Raw genomic sequence first — 23,092 nt, 5'->3', positions numbered from 1 at the left:
GAGGTTAGAAGTCTGAGATGAGGATATCACCAGCATGGTTAGGTTCTGGTGAGGACTCTCTGGCTTACAGCCAGCTGCTTTCTCACCATATCTTCACATGGCCCAAAGAGACAGAACAAGCTCTCTGGTGTCTTTTCTTGTAAGGACACTAATCCCATCATGAAGGCCCCAACCTCTTCACCTCATTTAAACACACTTACCTTCCAAAAGGCCCATCTCCCAATACCATCACCTTGGAGGTTAGGGCTTCAACATATGAGTTTTAAGGTGGCACAGTCTATTAACTTCCTGTCCATATATTAGTTATGTATTAGGCATTATGTATTACCTAATCTGTATTAGTCAGGGTTTTCCAGAGAAACAAACACACACACATTCCCCGAGAGATAGAGATAGAGATAGAGAGAGAGAGAGAGAGAGAGAGAGAGAGAGAGACACACATACAGAAGGTGCTCCAAAATTTTTTTTTTTTTTTTTGGTGAGACGGTTTCGCTCTTGTTGCCCAGGCTGGAGTGCAATGGCGCGATCTCGGCTCACTGCAACCTCTGCCTGCCAGGTTCAAACAATTCTCCTACCTCAGCCTCCCAAGTAGCTGGGATTACAGGTATGTGCCACCACACCTGGATACTTTTGTATTTTTAGTAGAGATGGGGGTTTCACCGTGTTGGTCAGGCTGGTCTCAAACTCCTGACCTCAGGTGATCCACCCACCTTGGCCTCCCAAGGTGCTGGGATTACAGGTGTGAGCCAGCATGCCTGGCCTCCAAAATATTTTAAGGGAGTACAGAACCACTATGGTGAATATAAGCTGGGCATAGTGATGCAAGCCTGTAGTGTCAGATACTTGGGAGGCTGAGGTGAAGGATCACTTGAGACTAGGAGTTCAAGGTGCACTCCAACCTGGGAGGCAGAGTGAGACCCTGTCTCTAAAAACAAACACACACCACCACCAAAAAACCCCAAACAGAACAGTGAGTATATGCCATCTTTTTTTTTTTAAGTGTATGTATATGTATACTTGAATACTCATATGCTATCTATCATTAGAAGGACACACAAAAAACTGGAAAATGTGGTAGTGGAACAGACTTAATTTTCATTGCATGCCTTTGTATTTTTTGAATCAAAAAAAAGTCCTGTGTATATTTTTTCTTTAAAATTTTTTAAAAAAGGATTTTGTTACTACATAGGATACTCTTACAAATTAAGAAGAAAGTCAAACATACAAACAGAGAAATGGGCAAAGGAAAAGAAAAATCAATTCACTAAAGAAATACAACCGACTATCAAACGTGGAAAAGTACATAACCCATTTCTAATAAAAATACATGTAGATAACAGTAACGAACTATCATTTCCTCTTTATCAAAGTGGCGAACATTTCAAAGCCTTATCACTTCTGATATTGACAACAGTGTGGAAAACTTTAAATGGTGCAAGTATAAAGCTTGAGATAGGGCAATTTGGCAGTATCCATGAAAACTAAGCAGGGTGCTTAGTGTTACTAAATGATACATTACCTGAGGATACAGGAGTAGTATATCATAGTGACCTAAAGCATAGGCTCTGGGATTAGATGGCCATTTCCTAGCTTTGAGACACTGACAAATTTCTTAATTTTATGGCCTTATTTTTTTCATTTATAAAATAGAGATTATAACAATTACTTCATAGAGTCTTGTGAGAATTAAGTAGTTTTACAAATTAATAAAGGATATCTGAACTAAGGAACTTACAATAAAAACAAAGTGATTAAATTTAAAGTGTCTTTATTCAATTATATGGTATATATCTCCCTCTATAAAAAAAAGACACTTGTCTTTCAATCTGTCAAGCTTAGCTAAAAAATTCACGTATCTCTTTTCTGTACCACATATTGACATGATCTAGAAGGCAAGATATAAATATCAATTTAATAGACATTATTAAATAATTTTACACTTATGTAGAATCTTGGATAAATGGTTAAAATTATAGATTGACATTAAGTGTGGGCACAGGAATATTCTGTGTATACCAATGGGTTTAACAGAAGATGTGTTTGCACTGATTTCTGGTCATCAACTTGCTTTCCGTGAATCTTTAAATACCCAATTCCAAATCTTCCAGCTCCTGGAGAAGGGCTGTTTCTTTCTGAATTTTCTCCAACTAGAAAAGTTTGAAACAATGAAGTTATTATGAAATAATTACTGGATATGTAACCAAAATACAGAAAAAAATGATATTTCTGACAATTTATTATGTTCACTAGTAAACAGATTTTAAAATACAGGTTAGAAACAAATTCTAATTTGTTATCTGGTATGAATTGAGGGTGAAAAGAACAGACACTGTCTTATTGCATCCCTTTGGGCCCCCAAAATTTTCAGTTCTATATTTGGGCTTAAAAATGTTGAAAGGAGGAGGGAAAAGGCAAATAGGTACTTGGGAGAATCTTAAATTTGTCTAATATAACAAATTGCTATTATTTTCAGCAGTAATAGCATAGTATGCCTCTTAGGAATATTTAGGAGTTTTAAGGTGGCACAGTCTATTAACTTCCTGCCCATATATTAGTTATGTATTAGGCATTATGTATTACCTAATCTGTATTAGTCAGGGTTTTCCAGAGAAACTAACACACACACATGCCCTGAGAGATAGAGAGATAGATAGAGAGAGAGAGAGAGAGACTCATATAAAGGAGCTCCAAAATATATATTTTTTTTGGTGAGACGGTTTCGTTCTTGTTGCCCAGGCTGGAGTGCAATGGCACGATCTCGGCTCACTGCAACCTCTGCCTGCCAGGTTCAAACAATTCTCCTACCTAAGCCTCCCAAGTAGCTGGGATTACAGGTACGTGCCACCACACCCGGATACTTTTATATTTTTAGTAGAGATGGGGTTTCACCATGTTGGTCAGGCTGGTCTCGAACTCCTGACCTCAGGTGATCCACCCACCTTGGCCTTGAGAGAATCTTATATTTGTCTAATATAACAAATTGCTATTATTTTCAGCAGTAATAGCATAGTATGCCTCTTAGGAATATTGACTTTTTCATTCACATGATCAATACCATATCTCTTCTATTTAAGAGTAAAGCTATTTAAAAGTAAAAACATTAAAAAGAATATGGCATATGGTTTTCAAAATAAGTTTTTAAACTCCATGTGCTATTTTACCTGACTAAATACTTGTTTATAATAAAAGGGGGAAGGCTGGTGGTCACCACAAGCCTAAATGAAAAATGCAGAAAGTACCTGATTTTTTTCTAGCTGTTTTCCAGTTGCTGCTTGTTCTTTCAGTTGTTCGATTGCTTTCAGTTTCTGCAAACATCAAATATGAGTCAAGAGCAAGGAAGAAAAGTCACTTCAAATGCACTTCAAAGTCACTTCCTTATTAAGAATGTGAAACTCAAGTAAGGAGATTAATTATCTTACACTTGTATCAATAATGGTCTGTTAAAATGCTGGGATAAACTGTTTTTTAAAGTTAAATGCAAAATTGTAAATGTTAAAAACATGAGATTTGGCAAGATATTTTTCTCAGACTTTTTTTTTTTTTTTTTTTTTTGAGACGGAGTCTCGCTCTGTCACCCAGGCTGGGGTGCAGTGGCGCAATCTCGGCTCACTGCAAGCTCCGCCTCCCGGGTTCACGCCATTCTCCTGCCTCAGCCTCTCCGAGTAACTGGGACTACAGGCGCCCGCCACCACGCCCGGCTAATTTTTTTTGTATTTTTAGTAGAGACGGGGTTTCACCGTGGTCTCGATCTCCTGACCTCGTGATCCGCCCGCCTCGGCCTCCCAAAGTGCTGGGATTACAAGCGTGAGCCACCGCGCCTGGCCTTTTCTCAGACTTTTAATTAATGTTATCATGTATGTATGTGTATATATAAATGTATCAGTAATGGCACATTTCAATGCCCCATTGGACCTGGGTGATGTTTCTGGCTTTGAGAGAAATCTCAATGAGAGCATTCTGAAAGACTGTTGGTCCAAAGTCCTGCCTGATAAAAAGTGAATGAAAGAGAAACCTCATAATGCAGCTGTGAAGGGCTCTAGAGACCTTTTTTTTTATCTCCAGGGCCACCCCAGCACACTGGCTGCAATATCACAAGTCAATACACTTCTTTTTTGTCTCTGTCTCTTCATCTTCAAAACTAGGATAAATATCTGCCCCTACTTATCACAAGGTATCTAATGAAATACTGAGTATAAAAATGTTGAGTGGCCGGGCGCAGTGGCTCATGCCTGTAATCCCAGCACTTTGGGAGGCCGAGGCAGGCAGATCATGAGGTCAGATCGAAACCATCCTGGCTAACACGGTGAAACCCCGTCTCTACAAAAAATATAAAAAATTACCGAGGTGTGGTGGCGGGCGCCTGTAGCCCCAGCTACTCGGGAGGCTGAGGCAGGAGAATGGTGTGAACCGGGGAGGTGGAGCTTGCAGTGAGCCGAGATCGCGCCACTGCACTCCAACCTGGGCGACAGAGCAAGACTCTGTCTCAAAATAACATAACATAACATAACATAACATAACATAACATAACATAACATAACATAACATAACATAACATAACATAACATAAAATAAAATAAAAAAGTGTTCAGTGGCCAGGCGAGGAAGCTCACGAATCCCAGCACTTTGGGAGGTCGAGGCGGGTGGATTAACTGAGGTCAGGAGTTTGAGACCAGTCTGGCCAACATGATGAAACTCCGTCTCTATTAAAAATATAAAAATTAGCCAGGTGTGGTGGTGCACACCTGTAGTCCCAGCTACTCGGGAGGCTGAGGCAGGAGAATCGCTTGAACCTGGGAGGCAGAGGTTGCAGTGAGCGGAGGTTGTGCCACTGCACTCCGGCCTGGGTGACAGGGCGAGACTCTGTCTCAAAAAAAAAAAAAAAAGTGTTCAGTATATTTCTATGCTGATGCATGCTAAATTTTATTACTCCAAAAATCAAAGTACTAAGAGTCTTCAGACATTTGTGAATATAACTAAAATCAATACCATTCCTAAGTGAACAGTGCTTCATAGTAAGAAAACAACAATGAGAACTGCTGATACCCACTTCTTAGATACCTGTCTTTAGGCATCTAAGTACTCCCTTACTTATATAATTTTCATGTACACCTTTCAATATGCACGTCTGTTTTTCATTTAAGTCTCTCACCTTCTTTAGGTTCTTGATTTTTTTGTCTATCTCAGGGTCCCCAGAAATTGACTGAGAGACAGTGTTTCGTGGTGTGCTCTGTGGGGCAGGAGTAGGTGCCAAATCTGGACTCTTGTCACTTCTTGCTTCCTGCAGGAAATATTTTTTTAAATTCAATTTTAAAAACCAAAAACATTACAGTATTTAAATCAACATAGCTTTGGCATATGGAATACAGAAACTAAATATGTGATTTTATCTACATTTTATATAAAGAATCTGAATTAAAGGTCTCATGAAGTATGCTACATACTCCCATATTAGAAATAAAATGACCTTATCAGAGTAAACTAGGAGGTTTCTGTACCAGCCAGCAAGCATTCCAAACTTTTGCATATTCTGAGATGTGACAGTAGATAGACGGTTTCAACATATGAGAGGGCTTTTCTATTTAAGGTGTTTGAAGTTTCACTCTTACAAGGCTCTCTCCAAAACTATAAAGAATATGTATGATCAAGTACCTGTAATGGATTATGCTACAAGAATAAGAATCCTACAGATATCAACTTATAATCAGATCAATTCGGCTTTGCAACAAAGTACCACAAAACTTTTTTCCCCTTAAAGGGATGCTATAATGCTTCCAATATGATCAGACCTCTGATAACTTTTCTTGTCCCTCCTCACTGATTCTGAATCACTTTTATTTCTGCTAAGGTGCTGTATACTCTTGCCCCTGGCCTTTGTGTACAGCAGTCTCCCTTAACCATGGTTTCAGTAACCAAGGGTCAACTGCAGCCCAAAAATATTACATGGAAAATCCCAGAAATAAACAATTCATAAGTTTTAAGCTGTGTGATGAAATCTCTCAGCATCCTGCCTAGAACAAGAATCATTCTTTTATCCAGTGTATCCACAGTGTATTCGCTCCCCACCTATTTTTCACTAGTAGCTGTCTTGGTTATCAGATCGACTGTCACGGTATCAACAGTACTTGTGTTTAAGTAACCCTTATTTTATTTAATAATGGTCCCAAAGTGCAGAGTAGTGATGCTGGCAGTTCGGATATGCCAAAGAGAAGCTGTAAAGTGCTCCCTTTAAGTGAAAAGGTGAAAGTTCTTAATAAGGAATAAAAAATATTGTATGCTGATTTGCTATGATTTACAGTAAGAATAAACCTATCCATGAACTTGGGAAGAAGAAAAAAGAGATTAGTGCTAGTTTTGCAGTTGCACCTCGAACTGCAAGTTACAGCCATGGTCATTCATCTTACCACACAGGCATTGTACCATCTCACATTGTCGCAAAAAGGGTGAATACAACACAATTAGATATTTTGAGAGACCATATTCACATATCTTTTATTACAGTATATTATTATAATTGCTCTATTTTCTTATGAGTTACTGTTAATCTCTTACTGTGTATCACAGTCTCTATAGGGTTCAGTACTATCTGTGGTTTCAGGCACAGCTCTGCCCCTCCAGGATAAAGGGAGACTACTATATATTGTTCCTTGTGCCTAGAACACCTTCCCCCACAAGTCACCTGGCTGAACCCTACTTATCCTTTAAGTCTTCTGGAAAATCTCCCCACCTTAAGACTGGATAGTCGCACCTTTCCCAGGCTCTCATAATGCCCAGTATTTTTCCCTATGGTTAACACCATATTCTACCATTCCCCATTAGAACTGAGCCCCCAGCATAATACTTGCTTCGTTGCACGGGCTAAATAAATTAAAAAGTAAAGGAATGACTCTTCCTTTATAATTATGACAAGATATCTATTTTGGTAAGAGGGGAAAAAAGTTATATAAGTATTTATTGGCTCCAAGGTAGGGTTTCTACTTCTTATAGAATTTCCAGTGGAATATATATATATAATGCTCCAGGTCTCCATAACCTTTTACTCAGAGTTCTGGGTAGGATACTCTGAACTTTTAAAGCATCCTCAGGGAACACAGAATAGGGTATCACTTCTAGATCTTCAACTCTAAAAGTCTGCTTAAGAGTTTTTAGAAAATACAGAATTGAAGTCAATTTTTCTCTCTTTTTTTTTTTTTGGAGACAGAGTCTAGGCTGGAGTGCAGTGGCATGATTCCAGCTCATTGCAACCTCCGCCTCCCGGGTTCAAGCGATTTTCCTGCCTCAGCCTCCCAAGTAGATGGGATTACAGGCACCTGCCACCACACCCAACTGATTTTGTATTTTTAGTAGAGATGGGGTTTCACCATGTTAGCCAGGCTGATATCGAACTCCAGACCTCAGGTGATCCGCCCACCTCAGCCTTCCAAAATGCTGGGATTACAGGCGTGAGCCACTGCGCCCAGCCAATTTTTCTTTTTAAAGTCATGTTGGTTTCACTTTTTGGTACTCTTTAGTAAACAATTCCTTACCTTCTACATGAAAACAAATTACCAGGCACTTTGAGAATTCAAAAGAAAATATTGTTTCTCCTCTTAAGGAGCCTATAAGTTCTGGTAATAGGCAGTTTATATTTTTCACAATATAAAATTAAATTAGAAGAGTAAATAAAAGAAGAGGGGATATTCTGCCTATCAAAATTCACTTTTGATATCAGATTTTAAAAATATAAAATTTTAGTTGTTTGTAATGAGCTAAGAATATAACTCTCTAGGAAGAAAGGTTAATGTTATACATGTGAAAAACCATTAAGTGCTATATAAAATTTATTTTTCCCCACAAACTAACCAAGAACAAGTTGAAATGTCTGCATTATTATACTTAAATTCTAGCCATTCTCTAGAAAGGACGTATATATGGTAAGATTAAATTCTTATGTTTCAACTCTTTTTTGGTAAAGTCAACAAACTTATAAAATTATCACCAGTTTATAAAAATACTAGTTAGATTATATACATCTGACTGCTCTGTCTTTGACTATTTACTTCAGAGTCAGGACTAAGAAGGCCTGGATAAAGTGAGATTCTGTCAAGGGCCATTTAGCTTTGTTCCATCACACAGCCATAACTTTTACCAACTTCAGCCAGTCATCCCCAAAATACATACTGAATAGTTTATCTTGCAAGTTGAAAACCTTTGCTGTTACTGGAAAAACAACTCAAAAAGCAACTCCACAATGAGAGATTACTGGTATCACCTTTGGTATCATCTTTAGTAAAAAACGTGTGTAGGTGCTTGATGACTGTATTGGCTCTTTTAAAAAAAAAAGTGATGGGTATAAACATATAACTGAGAGGTGTAAATTTATAACTGATCAGTCCAGCTGATCACACAATTACCATGAGCTATAAAGAGTTACACATTTATAACTGAGAGTTATAAATAACCATTATTTACAATAATAATTTCATTATATTAATTGTGAAATAATTATCAAATAATTTGTATTATAAAATGTATAAACTAATAGAATTTGTATTTTTATAATAATACAATTATAATTTAGTATATTAATTAATGGTTATAATTATTAATAATTATAATCATGTAATTATGTAAGTAATTATTTATATAATAAGTATAAGGAATCTTAATCCAGTATCACCAATGGTCATATTAAAAATATCTTTTGATAAAGTGGAAGAAACTTTGCTTATAAAAATAGAATTCTAAGTTGAGTGGGTTTCAGAGAGGTCCTAAAACTCAAAGGGCATCTTAGTTATCAAGTTGTAAGGATACTACTGAGTTGTAATATCCAGGGCCAGTAGAGGTCCCTACTTGTACTGATGAAGGGACAAGACTTGCTTTTATATAAAGCTAATATCAAATGCATGGAATAGATCATTTTTACTTGGAATAACCTAAAGCTGACCAATTAAAAGATACTTCTGGGGATGAAACATATTAACTACAAATGAGCAAAATGGTTTTTCTAAAAGTCCAGATTTTAGCAGAATATGGTTGCATAATACAATTCTACATCTTAAAATAGTAACTGCCTCCCAAAACACATAACCAGCCTAGACCTGTCAAAATTCAAGAATTATCAGCAGGACTGTACTGGTGATATAGCAACCAGCTGTTAAAAATCTGCCCTTTCTAGAATGGGCACAGTAGCTCACGCCTGTAATCCAAGCACTTTGGGAGCCTGAGGTGGAAGGACTGCTTGAGCTCAGGAGTTTGAGACTAGCCTGGGCAACATGGCAAAACTCGGTCTCAAAAAAAAAAACAAAACCAAAACAAAACCAAAAAAACCTACGCCCATTTCCAGCCTGAAAAACATAGTGATAACCTATCTTTACAAAAATAAAAAAATTAGTTGGGAATGGTGGTGTACATGTACAGTCCTAGTTACTTGGGAAGCTGAGGCAGGACTACTTGAGCTCAGGGTTTGGGGTTGCAGTGAGCCGTGATCATGCCCCTGCACTCCAGCCTAGATAACAGAGTGAGACAGAGAGTGTCTCAAAAAAAACGAAAACAAAAAATCCAAAAATCCTACCCCACTGCTACGGTCTGACATATTGGTATTTCCCTCAAATTCATAGTTTGGGACGTAATACTCAATGTAATAGTATTAAAAGGTGGGGCATTTGGAAAATGATTAAGTCATGAGGATTCCACCCTCAAGAATGAGATTAGTAGCTTTATAAAAGAGACCAAAGAGAGCTCCACTGCCCCTTCCACCATGGGAGGACACACAGAAAGAAGGTGCCATCTATGATGAACGGGTTCTCACCAGATACCAAATCTGCCAGCACCCCAGCTTCTAGAACTGTGAGCAATAAATTTGTTTATAAATTATCTAGTATAAGGTAGCAGCCTGAATGGATTGAGACATGTACTCTACCTGAATTGCAAAGATGTGATCACCATAACTTCACTAACCAGACATCCCCAGCCCAGCCAATCACATTATCACCATGAGCTACACAATATCACAATTTGTCAATTATTTACACTGGTGTGGCTTTTCAACTACATAATCAAATAAGAAACTATTCTGGAAATATCCCATTATTTGGGTACTTCTGGTATTTCAATTCCCAGTTAAATAATTTCATATAGTACTATAATACTGAGTGCCCAAATGGCTTTCTAGTCATGTAATTTCCAGCTTCTCTTAGTAAATACATGCTTCAAGGAAAGCAAACTACACCACTTCACACAAGTGCCACCAAAAGGGTCTACAGCAAGTAACGTGCTTACATAATACCATTAGTGTCTCAGGTTACGATGTCAAGTCCAGTTTCTTTTGTCACCCATCATATAGACAAGATTACTTAGAAATTCACAGGCAAACAAAAGAAAGATACTCTGCCTATTTAAGTCTAACTCCAACTACATTTTATAAGGTAAGAGCCAAGGTTTTTTGTGCTTTTTTTCTTTTTTTTCCAAGTCATGGTCTTGCTCTGTCACTCAGGCTGGAGTGGTACAATCACAGCTCACTGCAGCCTCAACCTCCCAAGCTCAAGTGATCCTACCATCTCAGCTTCCCAAGTAGCTGGGACTACGGGGTACATGCCATCATGCCCAGCAAAAAATTTTTCGTAGAGATAGGGGTCTCACTATGTTGCCCAGGCTGGTCTCGAACTCCTGGGCTCAAGCAATTCTCCCACGTTGGCCTCCCAAAGTGCTGGGTTACAGGCATGAGCCACCACACCTGGTCACAGTCAAGTATTTAGGACCACAATTCTTTAAACTTTAAGGCTTAAAGCTAACTTAACTGCCTTTTTTTTTTGGAGATGGAGTCTCTCTCTCTCGCACAGGCTGGAAGGCTAGAGTGCAGTGACGCAATCATGGCTCACTGCAACCTCCACCTCCCAGGTTCAAGTAATTCTCCTGCCTCAGCCTCCTGAGTAGCTGAGATTATAAGCCACGGCCAACTAATTTTTGAATTTTTAGTAGAGACAGGGTTTCACCATGTTGGCCAGTCTGGTCTTGAACTCCTAACCTCAAGTGATCCACCTGCCTCAGCCTCCCAAAGTGCTGGGATTACAGGCGTGAGCCACTGCGCCCGGCCATAACTGACTATTTGTTTTGTTATGAGATTAATGCCCCAAATACCTGCTTTGCAGCTTTCTTAGCTTCATGCTTCTTTTGATTTTTAAGAGCTGTTTTTGATAATGGCTTATCGTTTCCTGATTGTGGTTTCATATTCTGAGGTGGTTCCTCTTCATGCTATGGAAAATGTAAAATAATTTTGAAATGGAGTCCATGTTGTAAACACCTACAACAAATTATACACTTCTGCTAATATAGGATAAACTTATTTTATCAAATTTAAGATCATTAGCAAAGATTATTTCGAAACTCACTGGTAGTGGCACACTCCAACTGTCAGGATGGATTTAATTAGGGTCTTCCTATCAGTTGCTATATCTTTCAATCATATCAGAGCTGGCAAAATTCACTTTAGTTTTGTTCAAACAGAATTTTTCTTAGCACTACTACAGACACATGATTCTTATGAAAACTAGATACCAACAACAGCTTCTTCTGAGGCCTTTTTGGTTCTAACTATTGTCAACAGAAACCCAGTTGCCTCGCTTGTTTTCTTCACACAAAGAATTACTTGCTAGATCTTTACTTGTAAAATCAGAGATTAGAAGATTAGAAATAAAAGCAAATGAAAAAACAAGAATAGATTATAAGAAAATAAATGAAATAGAAAGGAGTAATTAACTAGATAATTACAAATCTGGGATTGACATATGAAGAGACCAAAAAAAAATTACATGGCTTGTCAGATTACACAATGAAGACACTCATTTCCAACATCAGATATTTATGTAACCATGTAACAACTATATTCCACAACAGAAAAAATGGTGAATTATAGGTTCAATGTATCTCCAGAACAGTTTTAGACAACATACAGTATAAGTGATGGCACTACAACTCTCTATCAGATTTATGTACTTACTGATTTCTATCTATATTGCTATTATTTTAATGTTAACTGTCTCTTAGACTCTATCATAACTCAGCACATCAAAAGTACCAGCTCTCCATGAAGTTTCTTGAGTACTAGGTCTCAGATCTGCATTTTACTTATAAGTCCTATATGGAAATGAGCAGAGCTCAAACACTTAAGATGCAGAGTAATAAATAAGAAACCATAAAGTGACCTTATCTTAGCAAATGCATTAACTATTTCAGGTCATCAAAGTTCTGGGTATGTTCATATTCTACTTGAAACAAACTGAATATTATGAGAACCCACATTTGTAGAACAGCAGACAAATTTGGAGTGTAAGGCTCTTTCATTTCATTTTTATCCATGTTGCATAAAATGCTACTTAAGTTATACAATATTTGCTGAACATTTGTTTCATACATAATATGAAAATTCTTTCAATAGTGGGCTCTTCTGTAGTAGTTTGCTTTGGCTGAAAAGTTTCTGCTCAGGAGAACTTTGATGAAAAATGAGGCAAGAAGAAAAGATAAGTTACAAGTCTCTTCCACACTTATGAGCATCATGTAGCCACTGAGAGCCTTTCACTTGAGACGAAAAAAATCCACACAACTACTATAAATCATGAGTTTTTTCTGGTTTTGGTACTATGTGCTCATTATGCATAATTTCATTCTTTTTTTTTTTTTTGAGACGGAGTCTCGCTCTTTCACCCAGGCTGGAGTGCAGTGGCGCGATCTCGGCTTACTGCAGGCTCCGCCCCCCGGGGTTCACGCCGTTCTCCTGCCTCAGCCTCCCGCGTAGCTGGGACTACAGGCGCCTGCCACCTCGCCCGGCTAATTTTTTGTATTTTTAGTAGAGACGAGGTTTCACCATGTTAGCCAGGATGGTCTCGATCTCCTGACCTCGTGATCCGCCCGCCTCGGCCGGCCCATAATTTCATTCTATTAATATACTTTGTTTATTCAGTTTTATCAATTATTATGGGACGTTTTTGATGAACACATTTTAATTTCTCAGCTCACTGCAACCTCCTCCTCCTGGGCTCAAGTGAATTTCCCACCTCAACACCCCCGAGTTGCTGGGATCACAGGCAGACACCACCATGCCCAACTATTTTTTTTGTATTTTTAGTAGTGACGGTGCCTCACCATGTTGCCCTGGCTGGTCTCAAACTCCTGGGCTCAGGCGATCCACCCCCCTCGGTCTCCCAAAGTGCTGAGATTACAGATGGAAACCCCCACGCCGGACCAACGAACACATTTTAAAAGATGAAGGTTTTTTGGAAAGCTAATAAATACTCTTTAAGTATAATTTATATATAAATTTTTACCTATAAAAAACTTTTTCTGTGGGGGACGAACCCCAACACCTTTTTTCCCCTACTGCTGTGTAACCCTCCTCCTTTGTGAAGTTATCTACTACACTGTCTTTGTTTCTAGTAATTTCTTGACAGTATTTTCTTTGTAATTTGGCTCGTTTCTGGAATTAGATACATGTAAACATTTCTAATTACTGGGCATACAACTACTTCAACTAAAATGATTTGACAGGACCACACAATCCTCACGCCACATAAAAAAGCAACAATTTAGTAGAAATCTTAAATGTTAACAAAAAAATCCTGGCCCCGTACGGTGGCTCACGCCTGTAATTCCAGCACTTTGGGAGGCCAAGGCGGGTGGATCACCTAAGGTTGGGAGTTCCAGAACAGCCTGGCCAACAGGGCAAAACCCCGTCTCTACTACAAAAAAGTAGCTGGATGTGGTGGCAGGCACCGTAATCCCAGCTACTCAAAAGGCTGAGGCAGGAGAATTGCTTGAACCCGGGAGGCGGAGGTTGCAGTGAGCAGAGATCGCGCCCCACTGCTCTCCAGCCTCAGTGACAGAGTGAGACTCTGTCTCAAAAAAAAAAACACCCTGATTTTAAGTTCTTGCCTAATTTCATCACCATTTTCAAAGTATTATTTTCTATATCAATTTCTCCCCCTCACCAAAATAAACCTACTACTTTTATGGATCAAAGAATTATGCCATCATGCACAGATTCAGAAAGCAGGATGGGTTGGAGTTACTTTTGTTTTTATCTGAGGTAAGGAAAATTCCAATACAGAAATAGGAAAAATCCGAAGTCTACTATATACTTTCTTTTTAAATCTAAATAAATATGATAAATACAAATAAATATCATGTGTTATGTCTTTATATAATTTTACATAAAACAATACTGTTTAAATAGAACATTTCGATGGAAATTAAGAAGTTTCAGACCAGTGATACAATTTTTTTTTTTTTTTTTTGAGATGGAGTCTTGCTCTGTTGCTCAGGCTGGAGTGCAGTGGTGCAATCTCGGCTCACTGCAACCTCCACCTCCCAGGTTCAAGCAATTCTCCTGCCTCAGCTTCCTGAGTAGCTGGGACTACGGGCATGCGCCACCATGCCCAGCTAATTTTTGTTATTTTTAGTAGAGATGGGGTTTCAACATGTTGGCCAGTCTGGTCTCAAACTCCTGACCTCAAGTGATCCTCCTGCCTCGGCCTCCCAAAGTGCCGGGGTTACAGATGTGAACCACCACTCCTGGCCCAAAATAAACTTTTTCTATAAAAGTAGTAAAACTTTACTTACCAATTTGGAATTGGTGATTGGTTTATTTCTTAAAGCTGGGGGTCTATAAGCTGTTGCAACTTTAGGTTCCTCATTGGGTACTTCACTTGGAACTGCTTGGTAAGTTATTGTTTTTGCTGGAAATATTCCATCCAAAAATGGCTGCCAAGAAACCTGCCATAATTCTGCATTTGATGGCACATCATACTTGTGCAAGACAGAGCCAGTATAATGCCAAATTTTGTATCCATTATTAACCCGTAACCTGGGAGCACATGTAGCTGTTAAAATATGCTCACCATCCGGGCACCAAGCAAAATATGTAGAATCAGAAGCCACCGGTTTAGAAATAAGTTTGTAGTTTTTCACATCCCACACTTCCATTTGTCCCCTCAGATTTCCAAATCCAGCTAATACTAATATATGTCCATGAGGGCTATAGTAGGCTGCATTACGAGGACCAGTTCCAAAGTCAAATACAGGATCACATTTCAAGTTGAAAATTGTCGCTTTGGCAGGCATAAAACCATATACAGCACAAAACTCAGTAGAACTAGAATTCCAAACTACATCATAAATGGGGCCATTTTTTGCTAGAAAAAGAATATAAAGCCCAAATTAGCAATAAAGAACTATATAAATATTTGTTAGCAAAAGTTACCATCATATAGTACTCACAAACACGTCAAACAGATAAAAAAATTTCAAGGAATGTTAACATTAAAATACTCTTACATTATATACTAGGGGGATTAATGTATAATCATAAATTTATTTAAGAACCCCTACTGAATCTTAATTTCTTTTAAACATTTTGGTAATATGGCCTTATAGTAATAGTTTGTTACTATTAATAAACAAATTTTTTTTTGGAAGGGGTAATACGTGCAGATGGTAATCAAAATACTATCTATCTATCTATCTATCTATTTATTTATTTATTTATTTATTTATTTATAGAAATGGGATCTTACTTTGTGGCCCAGGCTGGAGTGCAGTGGCAAAATCACAGCTTTCTGCTGCCTCAACTTCCTGGGATCAAGGGATCCTCCTGCCTTGGCATTCCAAAGTGCTAGGATTATAGGCATGAGCCACTGTGCCCTATATTTTTTTAAATGCCACAAAAGACCAGGTGCGGTGGCTCACGCCTATAATCCCAGGACTTTGGGAGGCCAAGGTGGGCAGATCACCTGAGGTCAGGAGTTTGAGACCAGCCTGGCCAACATGGTGAAACCCCATCTCTACTAAAAATAGAAAAATTAGTTGGGCACGGTGGCATGCACCTGTAATCCCAGCTACTCGGGAGGCTGAGGCAGAAGAAGCGCTTGAACCTGGGAGGCAGAGGTTGCAGTGAGCCAAGATCGTGCCACTGCACTCCAGCCTCGGTGACAGAGCGAGACTCCATCTCAAAAAAAAAAAAAAAGCCAAAAACACAGGTCACTTTACACAAAGGCAACCCTCTGTTATATTTCTTGGATATCCTTTCAGAATTTTTGTTTTTGAGATGGAGTTTCACTCTCATTGCCCAGTCTGGTGTGCAGTGGCACGGTCTCGGCTCAATGCAACCTCTGCCCCCCGGGTTCAAACAATTCTGCCTCAGCCTCCTGAGTAGCTGGGATTACAGGCATGAGCCACCACGCCGGGCTAATTTTGTATTTTTAGTAGAGATGGGCTTTTGCCATGTAGGTCAGGCTGGTTTTGAACTCCTAACCTCAGGTGATCCACCTGCCTCAGCCTCCCAAAGTGCTGGGATTGATTACAGGCATGAGCCACCATGCCCAGCCTCTATTAACAGTTTTTGATGATGCAGGCTTCCCCCTCACTATACTTCAACCATACTGTGTAGTTTCATATTTTTATCTTCATTAGCCTACTAAGTGAAAATGTCTGTCTTGTTTTTATTTCTATTTTTTAAATTATAAGCATCTTTTAATATAAGTAATTTTATTTCTTTTTCTATGGGCTGATTTTTTCTTTTCTTTTTTTTTTTTTTTAAGAGATGGTCTCATTCTGTCACCAAGGCTGGAGTACAGCCGTGGGATCTTAGCTCGCTGCAGCCTCAAATTTCTCGGCTCATACAATCCTCCCACCTCAGCCTCCTAGATAGTTGGGATTATATGCATGAGCCACTGCACCAGCTCTGAGGACTAATTTTTACTATCCTATGCCTATTTTATTTTTCTCCAATTATTGGTCTTTTATTTGGCTTACTTGATATATTCAGAAAATTTGCCCTTCCTCATACTCGTCACTTGACTATTTAAAAAATATATTTTCCCCAACTTTTTGTTCATTTTGCTTAATTTATGGACTCTTTTCTTCTCTCATTGTAATAATCCATTATTCTTCTATGGTCAAATTCATTATTTTTTCCCCTTAGCACTCCTGTCTTGTTTAAATAGTCTTTTTCTACTCTTAAGATTAGAAAAAAAATTCTCCCATATAGTCTAATTTCTCTGCAGTCTTATGTATAAGTTTTTGACCCAACCAGAATTTATTTTGTGAAGAAGATAACCTTTTGTTTCAAATAGCTAGCCAGTTATCCCAAACCATATATTAAATGATCAATATTTTCTCCTCCATTGATTCAAATGCTGACTTTATTATATATTAATGTCTACAAAAGTATGGATCTATTTCTGGACTCAGTTCTCTTCCACTGATTTATCACTTTTACCAGTATATCCATATACCACAACCAAACTGTCTTAATTACAATTGGCTTACTTTTTTGTGACAGAGTCTCGCTCTGTCAGCAGGCTGGGGTGCCGTGGCGCGATCTTGGCTCATTGCAACCTCCCACTCCTGGGTTCAAGCAATTCTCATGCCTCAGCCTCCCGAGTAGCTAGGATTACAGGCACGTGCCACCAAACCCAACTAATTTTTGTATTTTTAGTAAAGACAGGGTTTCACCATGTTAGCCAGGATGGTCTTGATCTCCTGACCTCATGATCCGCCCGCCTCAACTTCCCAAAGTGCTGAGTACATTTTAATATCTGGTAGTGTCAGAACTCCAGATAACTTCCCCTGCCCTGCTCTTCTTTTACACAAGTTTTCCAAAATATTCTTGTGTGTTCATTTTTCAACACCAACCTTACAGCCAGTTTATATAGTTAAAAAAAAAAATTAGTTAGCATTTAAATTTGATTTTAGACTGACAGGAGAGAAATGACATCTCTATAAAAATAATTCTTCTTAGTAAAGGTCATAGTTTGTCTCTCTGAAGAGTTTTAGAGTCTTCTTCTCATTGGCCCTATATATTTGTTCTTCTTCTTATTTTTTGCTATATATGGAATCTTTCATTTTTTTAAAGTAGCTGTTGGTTATAGTGTGACTTCATCTACGTGAGCAGAGATGATTTTGTTTTCTTTCAAAACTGTATATATATTTTACTTCTGCTGATTAGTTATAGTGACTAGGTATTTCAGAATGCTATTAAAATAAAGTGAAAAAGGGAGCCATCCTTGTTTTTTCTCTGACTTCAATGGAAATAGTTTTTTTAAAACATAGATTACCCTACTTACACATGTTCAATTCAAAATGAGAAAATTAGGACACTATCAGTATTTTAAAACTATTATTTTAAAGTTTTAGTTCATTAAAACAACAGATGAAGTGGTAACATTCTTGGATATTATTATTTTGAGACAGGGTCTCGCTCTTTCACCCAGGCTGAAGTACAGTGACATGATCATAGCTCACTGCAGCCTTGAACTTCAGGCTCAAGTGATCCTCCTGCCTCAGTCTCCTGAGGAGCTGGGACTACAGGCATACGCCACCATGCCTGGCTAACTTTTTCTATTTTTTGTAGAGGTAGGGTCTCACTATGTAGATCAGGCTGGTCTTGAACTCCTGGGCTCAAATGATCCTCCCATCTCAGCCTCCCAAATTGTGCTGGAATTACAGGCATGAGCCACCATGCCTGGCCTCTTGGATATTACTAACAATTCTAAAGACAGTATTAAACAATTTGCTGTTATAATTAGCTAAGTAAGTTCCAAAAGAGCTACTACAATGGAATTACCTCACTCAGGAAGTTCACTTCTAAAATGTTGGCATAACTCAAATAATTGTATTCTGCCAAAATAAGGTATGTTTGAGGATGATTTTTAAGTTTCTTAATTAAGAAGAATTTTATCTTAAAGGTTATTAAGGTATATGAATTCTATCTTTTGATCAAGAATTTAGATTATATCATCTTTATGGCATAGTATTTTTTATTATCATTATTTCTAATCAAAGGAAGACTGCTGGAATACTCACGTAATTGCACTACAGCACTTTCTCCATTTGTTGCAATGTAGTGTAGAGTTTGTTCTCCATAGTAGGAAGCTCCTGTCTTGTCAACATCTGTGCTAGCTATTACCAACACAGCAGTAGCTATAACAGTAAAAACTTTAATTAGATTTAAAACACAAATTAAATGGGCATTGATTCTTCTGTTATACACATAGGAATACAGCCTAAATTAACAACTGATAAACAAAAGGAGGGATAAAATATACTTAGCATACCTTTTTTATTCCACAGCATTGTAACTTTATCTGCCTTAAAGAAACTTTTATTAGCTAAAGCTGCATGAGGTCCAGCAAAGTTGGGGTACTGATATAATCTAACAAATGAAGGTGCACCTTTACTTCCTGGAACATAGACAGCCACCTAAGATACATAGACATAAATCATTACTTAATTTTTTGAAGAATAAAAACTGAGATGGGCATGTTTTTACAATCACAAAAAACTAAGAAAAGGTTTAAACACATAATATTACACATAAACAAAAACAGCAATTACCTTGTATGGTTGGGGTCCAGGTGATAATACAAAATCATTAATTTTTTGCAAATGCAATTTACTTACAATTGTGTCTAAAAAAAAAGAGTAAATTAAATCAGATTGATGAGAGAACCTAAAAGGAACATGTTAAACTCTGAATACATTATAAAAGATCACTATAACTACACACTAATACTACTCACTGTAGTTTCCTCCTGGTGAGACACAGTAACACAGTGGAAAAAGCATGGGGTAGGAGCAAGACAAATGTAGGCTTCAATTTCTACTCAGTCATTTACTTGCAGTGTAAGCTTAGGCAAGTAATGGGATTATACCACCTAACTCTCAGTAATTGGTTTTAAGAGAACAGTGCCAGGCATATGGTAGGTATTTGATAAACGTCAGTTATCCTCTCTTCAATCGCTGAAATAAAGTGGTCTTAGAGCCTATTAGAAGGAAAAGATCAACCTCGGCCTACTACTGCAGAATGTGGATATGGAAATTCTGTAACTTAATGTGATAAACAGATGCATGATAATGATGATCACAACCACAGTAACGATGGCTGATATTAAGAGCTTACTCTATTCCAGGCAGTCTGAACCATGCTATTATTAATAAAACTGCTACCCTAGTTAATTAGATCAAGAGCTAATATACTTTCTTTGTTCAATTTCAGAGATCAATGGCTTTTCAAAAGCAGCATACCAAACTGTCAAAAGTGGTGATCCCTCTTCATTTGGCATGCTCACAAAGAGGAGAATAAGACAAGAAAGCAAGCTAACCCAGAAACAGTGAGGTGACAGTGCGCCTCAAACACAGGAAAATAAAATGCATAACTATACTGATTGGATGCTGCTCAAAATCAGCCTACACGCCATCTTTGGTACATGTGAACAAAGTTACCAATTCCTATTCTAACTATGATATACTCAAAACTGTACAATCAGTAATGGGATGCTCTCAAGACAAAAATAACTGCAAACCCTTTTTAAAAAATTATTTTCAGTAATAGTGTTACTTTTTGGTATTAAGATTCTAAGAATACCCCGTGGATAATGTGGAACAAACCAAATGAATACTTATATGAATGTGATATTCTCAAATTATCATCCCTGGTATTCCAGAGTAACAGGATTCTTGGTGGTGACAGAAGGCAATACAAATAAGATAGAAGTTGTTAAATAAAAACCTTGTAGTCTTTAATTTAAATAAATAAAACTATATGTATAAAACTTTAATTTAAATAAAATTATGATTGTTACATCTTTTAAATAGAAAAAAAAAGGCCTAGAAACAATGATCAATGCAACAGCAAATAAGAATCCCTGGAACCTAAATACCATTTTTTTTTGCTAGACTCAGCCAATTTTTCAAGAAACCCTATTTCCTTTTAATGTTTCCTTCAATGAGATCAAGAGCTAATACTTTTTCTTTGTTCAATTTCAGAGATCAATAGCTATTCAAAAGTAGCACACCAAAAAGGAGACAGGGTTTCCTGAAAAATTAGCCAGTTGTAGGTGTAATGGTTAGAAATGTACAAATTAATACTAGAATGACTTGTCTTACCATATAGCAAAGAAGTCACTAAAGACTAATTGGTCAAAGATGAGACAATTTGAGCATCAATAAGAAAAATAACTACAATGGACTGAAACACATACCTTTTAAATCCACAGCTCATTAAGAATGGGACTAAAAAGGCCAGGTGCGGTGGCTCACGCCTGTAATGCCAGCACTTTGGGAGGCTGAGGCAGGTGGATCACCTGAGGTTGGGAGCTGGAGACCAGCCTGACCAACATGGTGAAACCCCATCTCTACTAAAAATACAAAATTGGCCGGGCATGGTAGCACATGCCTGTAATCTCAGCTACTCAGGAGGCTGAGGCAGGAGAATCGCTTGAACCTGGGAGGCGGAGGTTGTGGTGAGCCGAGATCACACCATTGCACTCTAGCCTGGGCAACAACAGCGAAACTCCATCTCGAAAAAAAAAAAGAATGGAACTAAAAAACAGCCTGGGCAACATAATGAGATCCTGTCTGTACAAATAATCAAAAATTAGCCGGGCATGGTGGTGCAAGCCTGTAGTCCCAGGTACTTGGGAGGCTGAGGCAGGAGAATTGCTTGAGCCCAGGAAGTCGAGGTTGCAGCGAGCCATGATTGCACTCAGCTTGGACAAAAGAATGAGGCCCACTCTCAAAAAACAAGAATGGGGAAAAAGCTAATTGGTTACAATGAAAGTTGCTAGAGATAGAATACATTATATTAAAACTGATAAAAGCAAGAATATTTATCCCGCCTTTTCTATATAAATGCAGCACTAGGTAACCAAATAGTAGAAGGGGAAATTTTTCTTTATAGAAGCAGTACAGCTGAAAAATAAGTGAGGGAGAAAAAACCAAAGTATCAACAATTTGCAACCACTGATGAAATAATGCATCCAGGCATGAAACATTAATGTCAGCTAAGCCTTAAAGCCAACCAGACATTATGTGCTTCTTGATAAAAGAAGTGAACACCACCTTATGATGTAGTCTTACCCTTACTCACCTAAAAAAGAACCCGAAGCTGACCAACTCTAAAGCCAACTTGCAATTTATAGGGGACAGATGAACATGTTAAATTATACCATGGGATACAAAAGCAAAATTCAAACTATGGGAAAACATGAAAGACAAATAACCTTGTTTCTTAAACAATAAATTATGAAGAGTAAAAAACAGGTAGAGTGGGAACTTATAGGACCAAAAGAAACATAAAAGATGTATCAATCAACCACAATGTGCAGTACTTTATTTGGATCCTGAGTTTTAAAAAAAATTGTAACATTTGCAATTAGTAGAAATTTGAACACATATTTAATAATTTGTGATAATGGTTTTGTGGCTAAGTTTAAAAAATGAAAGGCCCCAATCTTCAGAAATCTACCCTGAAATATTTACAATTACATATTTAACAAGTATATAAAAGTATACCATATCTGGGATTTGCTTTCACTTAGTAAGAGAGATGGTAGCTGGAGAGATGTATGGATGAGATAAGATTGGCCACAAGCTGATGGTTACTAGAACTAGGTGTCTGAAGTTGAAAATTCTACACGATAAAATATCTAAAAAATTTGTGTCACAGAATTTCAATAGCAATTAAATTCAGGAAAAGATATTCAAATGTCTTAATAGCAATTACCAGATAACAAAAAGTTATTGTAAAAGAAAACCTTTGTGTTACAGATTTTCACTGAATTCAGACTTCTAAAGAATTATGCAAATGAATGTAACAGTAATTATTGATTAATAAATTAACAGTATTTAGGAAAACCCTATGATGTCATAAAAGTTAATGAAAACTGTATACGATTACAGTAAGTAATAAAATTATGTCATAAATCTTTCCATACTAAAATTGTTGTTTTCAAAGAAGTGAACTTCATTGTTAACATTGCGGGCACAAAGAGTTTCATCTTCTGACCAGGATGGACACCTATGTCAATAAAAAAAAAGTATAAGAAATATTCAGACAGAATGTAACATCATGTTAACATGTTAAAGTAATTTATGATATTAGTTACTATTTAAGGAAAAACACTTATAAACACTTATAAATATGATATTAAGTCAGTTACTAATAGTTTTAGTCAATATATGTTAATAGAAAAGGCCAGGTGCGGTGGCTTACACCTGTAATCCCAGCACTTTGGGAGGCCGAGACAGGTGGATCACCTGAGGTCAGGAGTTCAAGACCAGCCTG

At 37.6% G+C, this 23,092-nt stretch overlaps 1 protein-coding gene across 3 annotated transcripts in view; it reads right to left on the bottom strand.

Annotated features, from left to right (window-relative positions):
* Positions 1-466: 466 nt before the first annotated feature.
* EIF2A (eukaryotic translation initiation factor 2A) overlaps positions 467-23,092 on the bottom strand; it is a 40,905-nt gene continuing 18,279 nt past the window's right edge. For all 3 annotated transcript variants that reach the window (XM_032173837.2, XM_058426438.1, XM_032173838.2), the window contains 9 exons: positions 22,743-22,825; positions 19,363-19,436; positions 19,083-19,227; positions 18,832-18,948; positions 14,590-15,161; positions 11,116-11,229; positions 5,150-5,278; positions 3,240-3,305; positions 467-2,147 (listed from right to left, as the gene is read on the bottom strand). In XM_032173837.2, the coding sequence (XP_032029728.1) occupies positions 2,082-2,147; positions 3,240-3,305; positions 5,150-5,278; positions 11,116-11,229; positions 14,590-15,161; positions 18,832-18,948; positions 19,083-19,227; positions 19,363-19,436; positions 22,743-22,825 (1,366 nt within the window). In that variant the 3' untranslated portion in view covers positions 467-2,081. The remainder of the gene's footprint in view (positions 2,148-3,239; positions 3,306-5,149; positions 5,279-11,115; positions 11,230-14,589; positions 15,162-18,831; positions 18,949-19,082; positions 19,228-19,362; positions 19,437-22,742; positions 22,826-23,092) is intronic.

This window comes from Hylobates moloch, unplaced genomic scaffold, assembly GCF_009828535.3.
Source record: "Hylobates moloch isolate HMO894 unplaced genomic scaffold, HMol_V3 SCAFFOLD_13, whole genome shotgun sequence".
Lineage (NCBI taxonomy): Eukaryota > Metazoa > Chordata > Mammalia > Primates > Hylobatidae > Hylobates > Hylobates moloch.
This window is presented reverse-complemented; position numbering and strand designations above follow the sequence as displayed.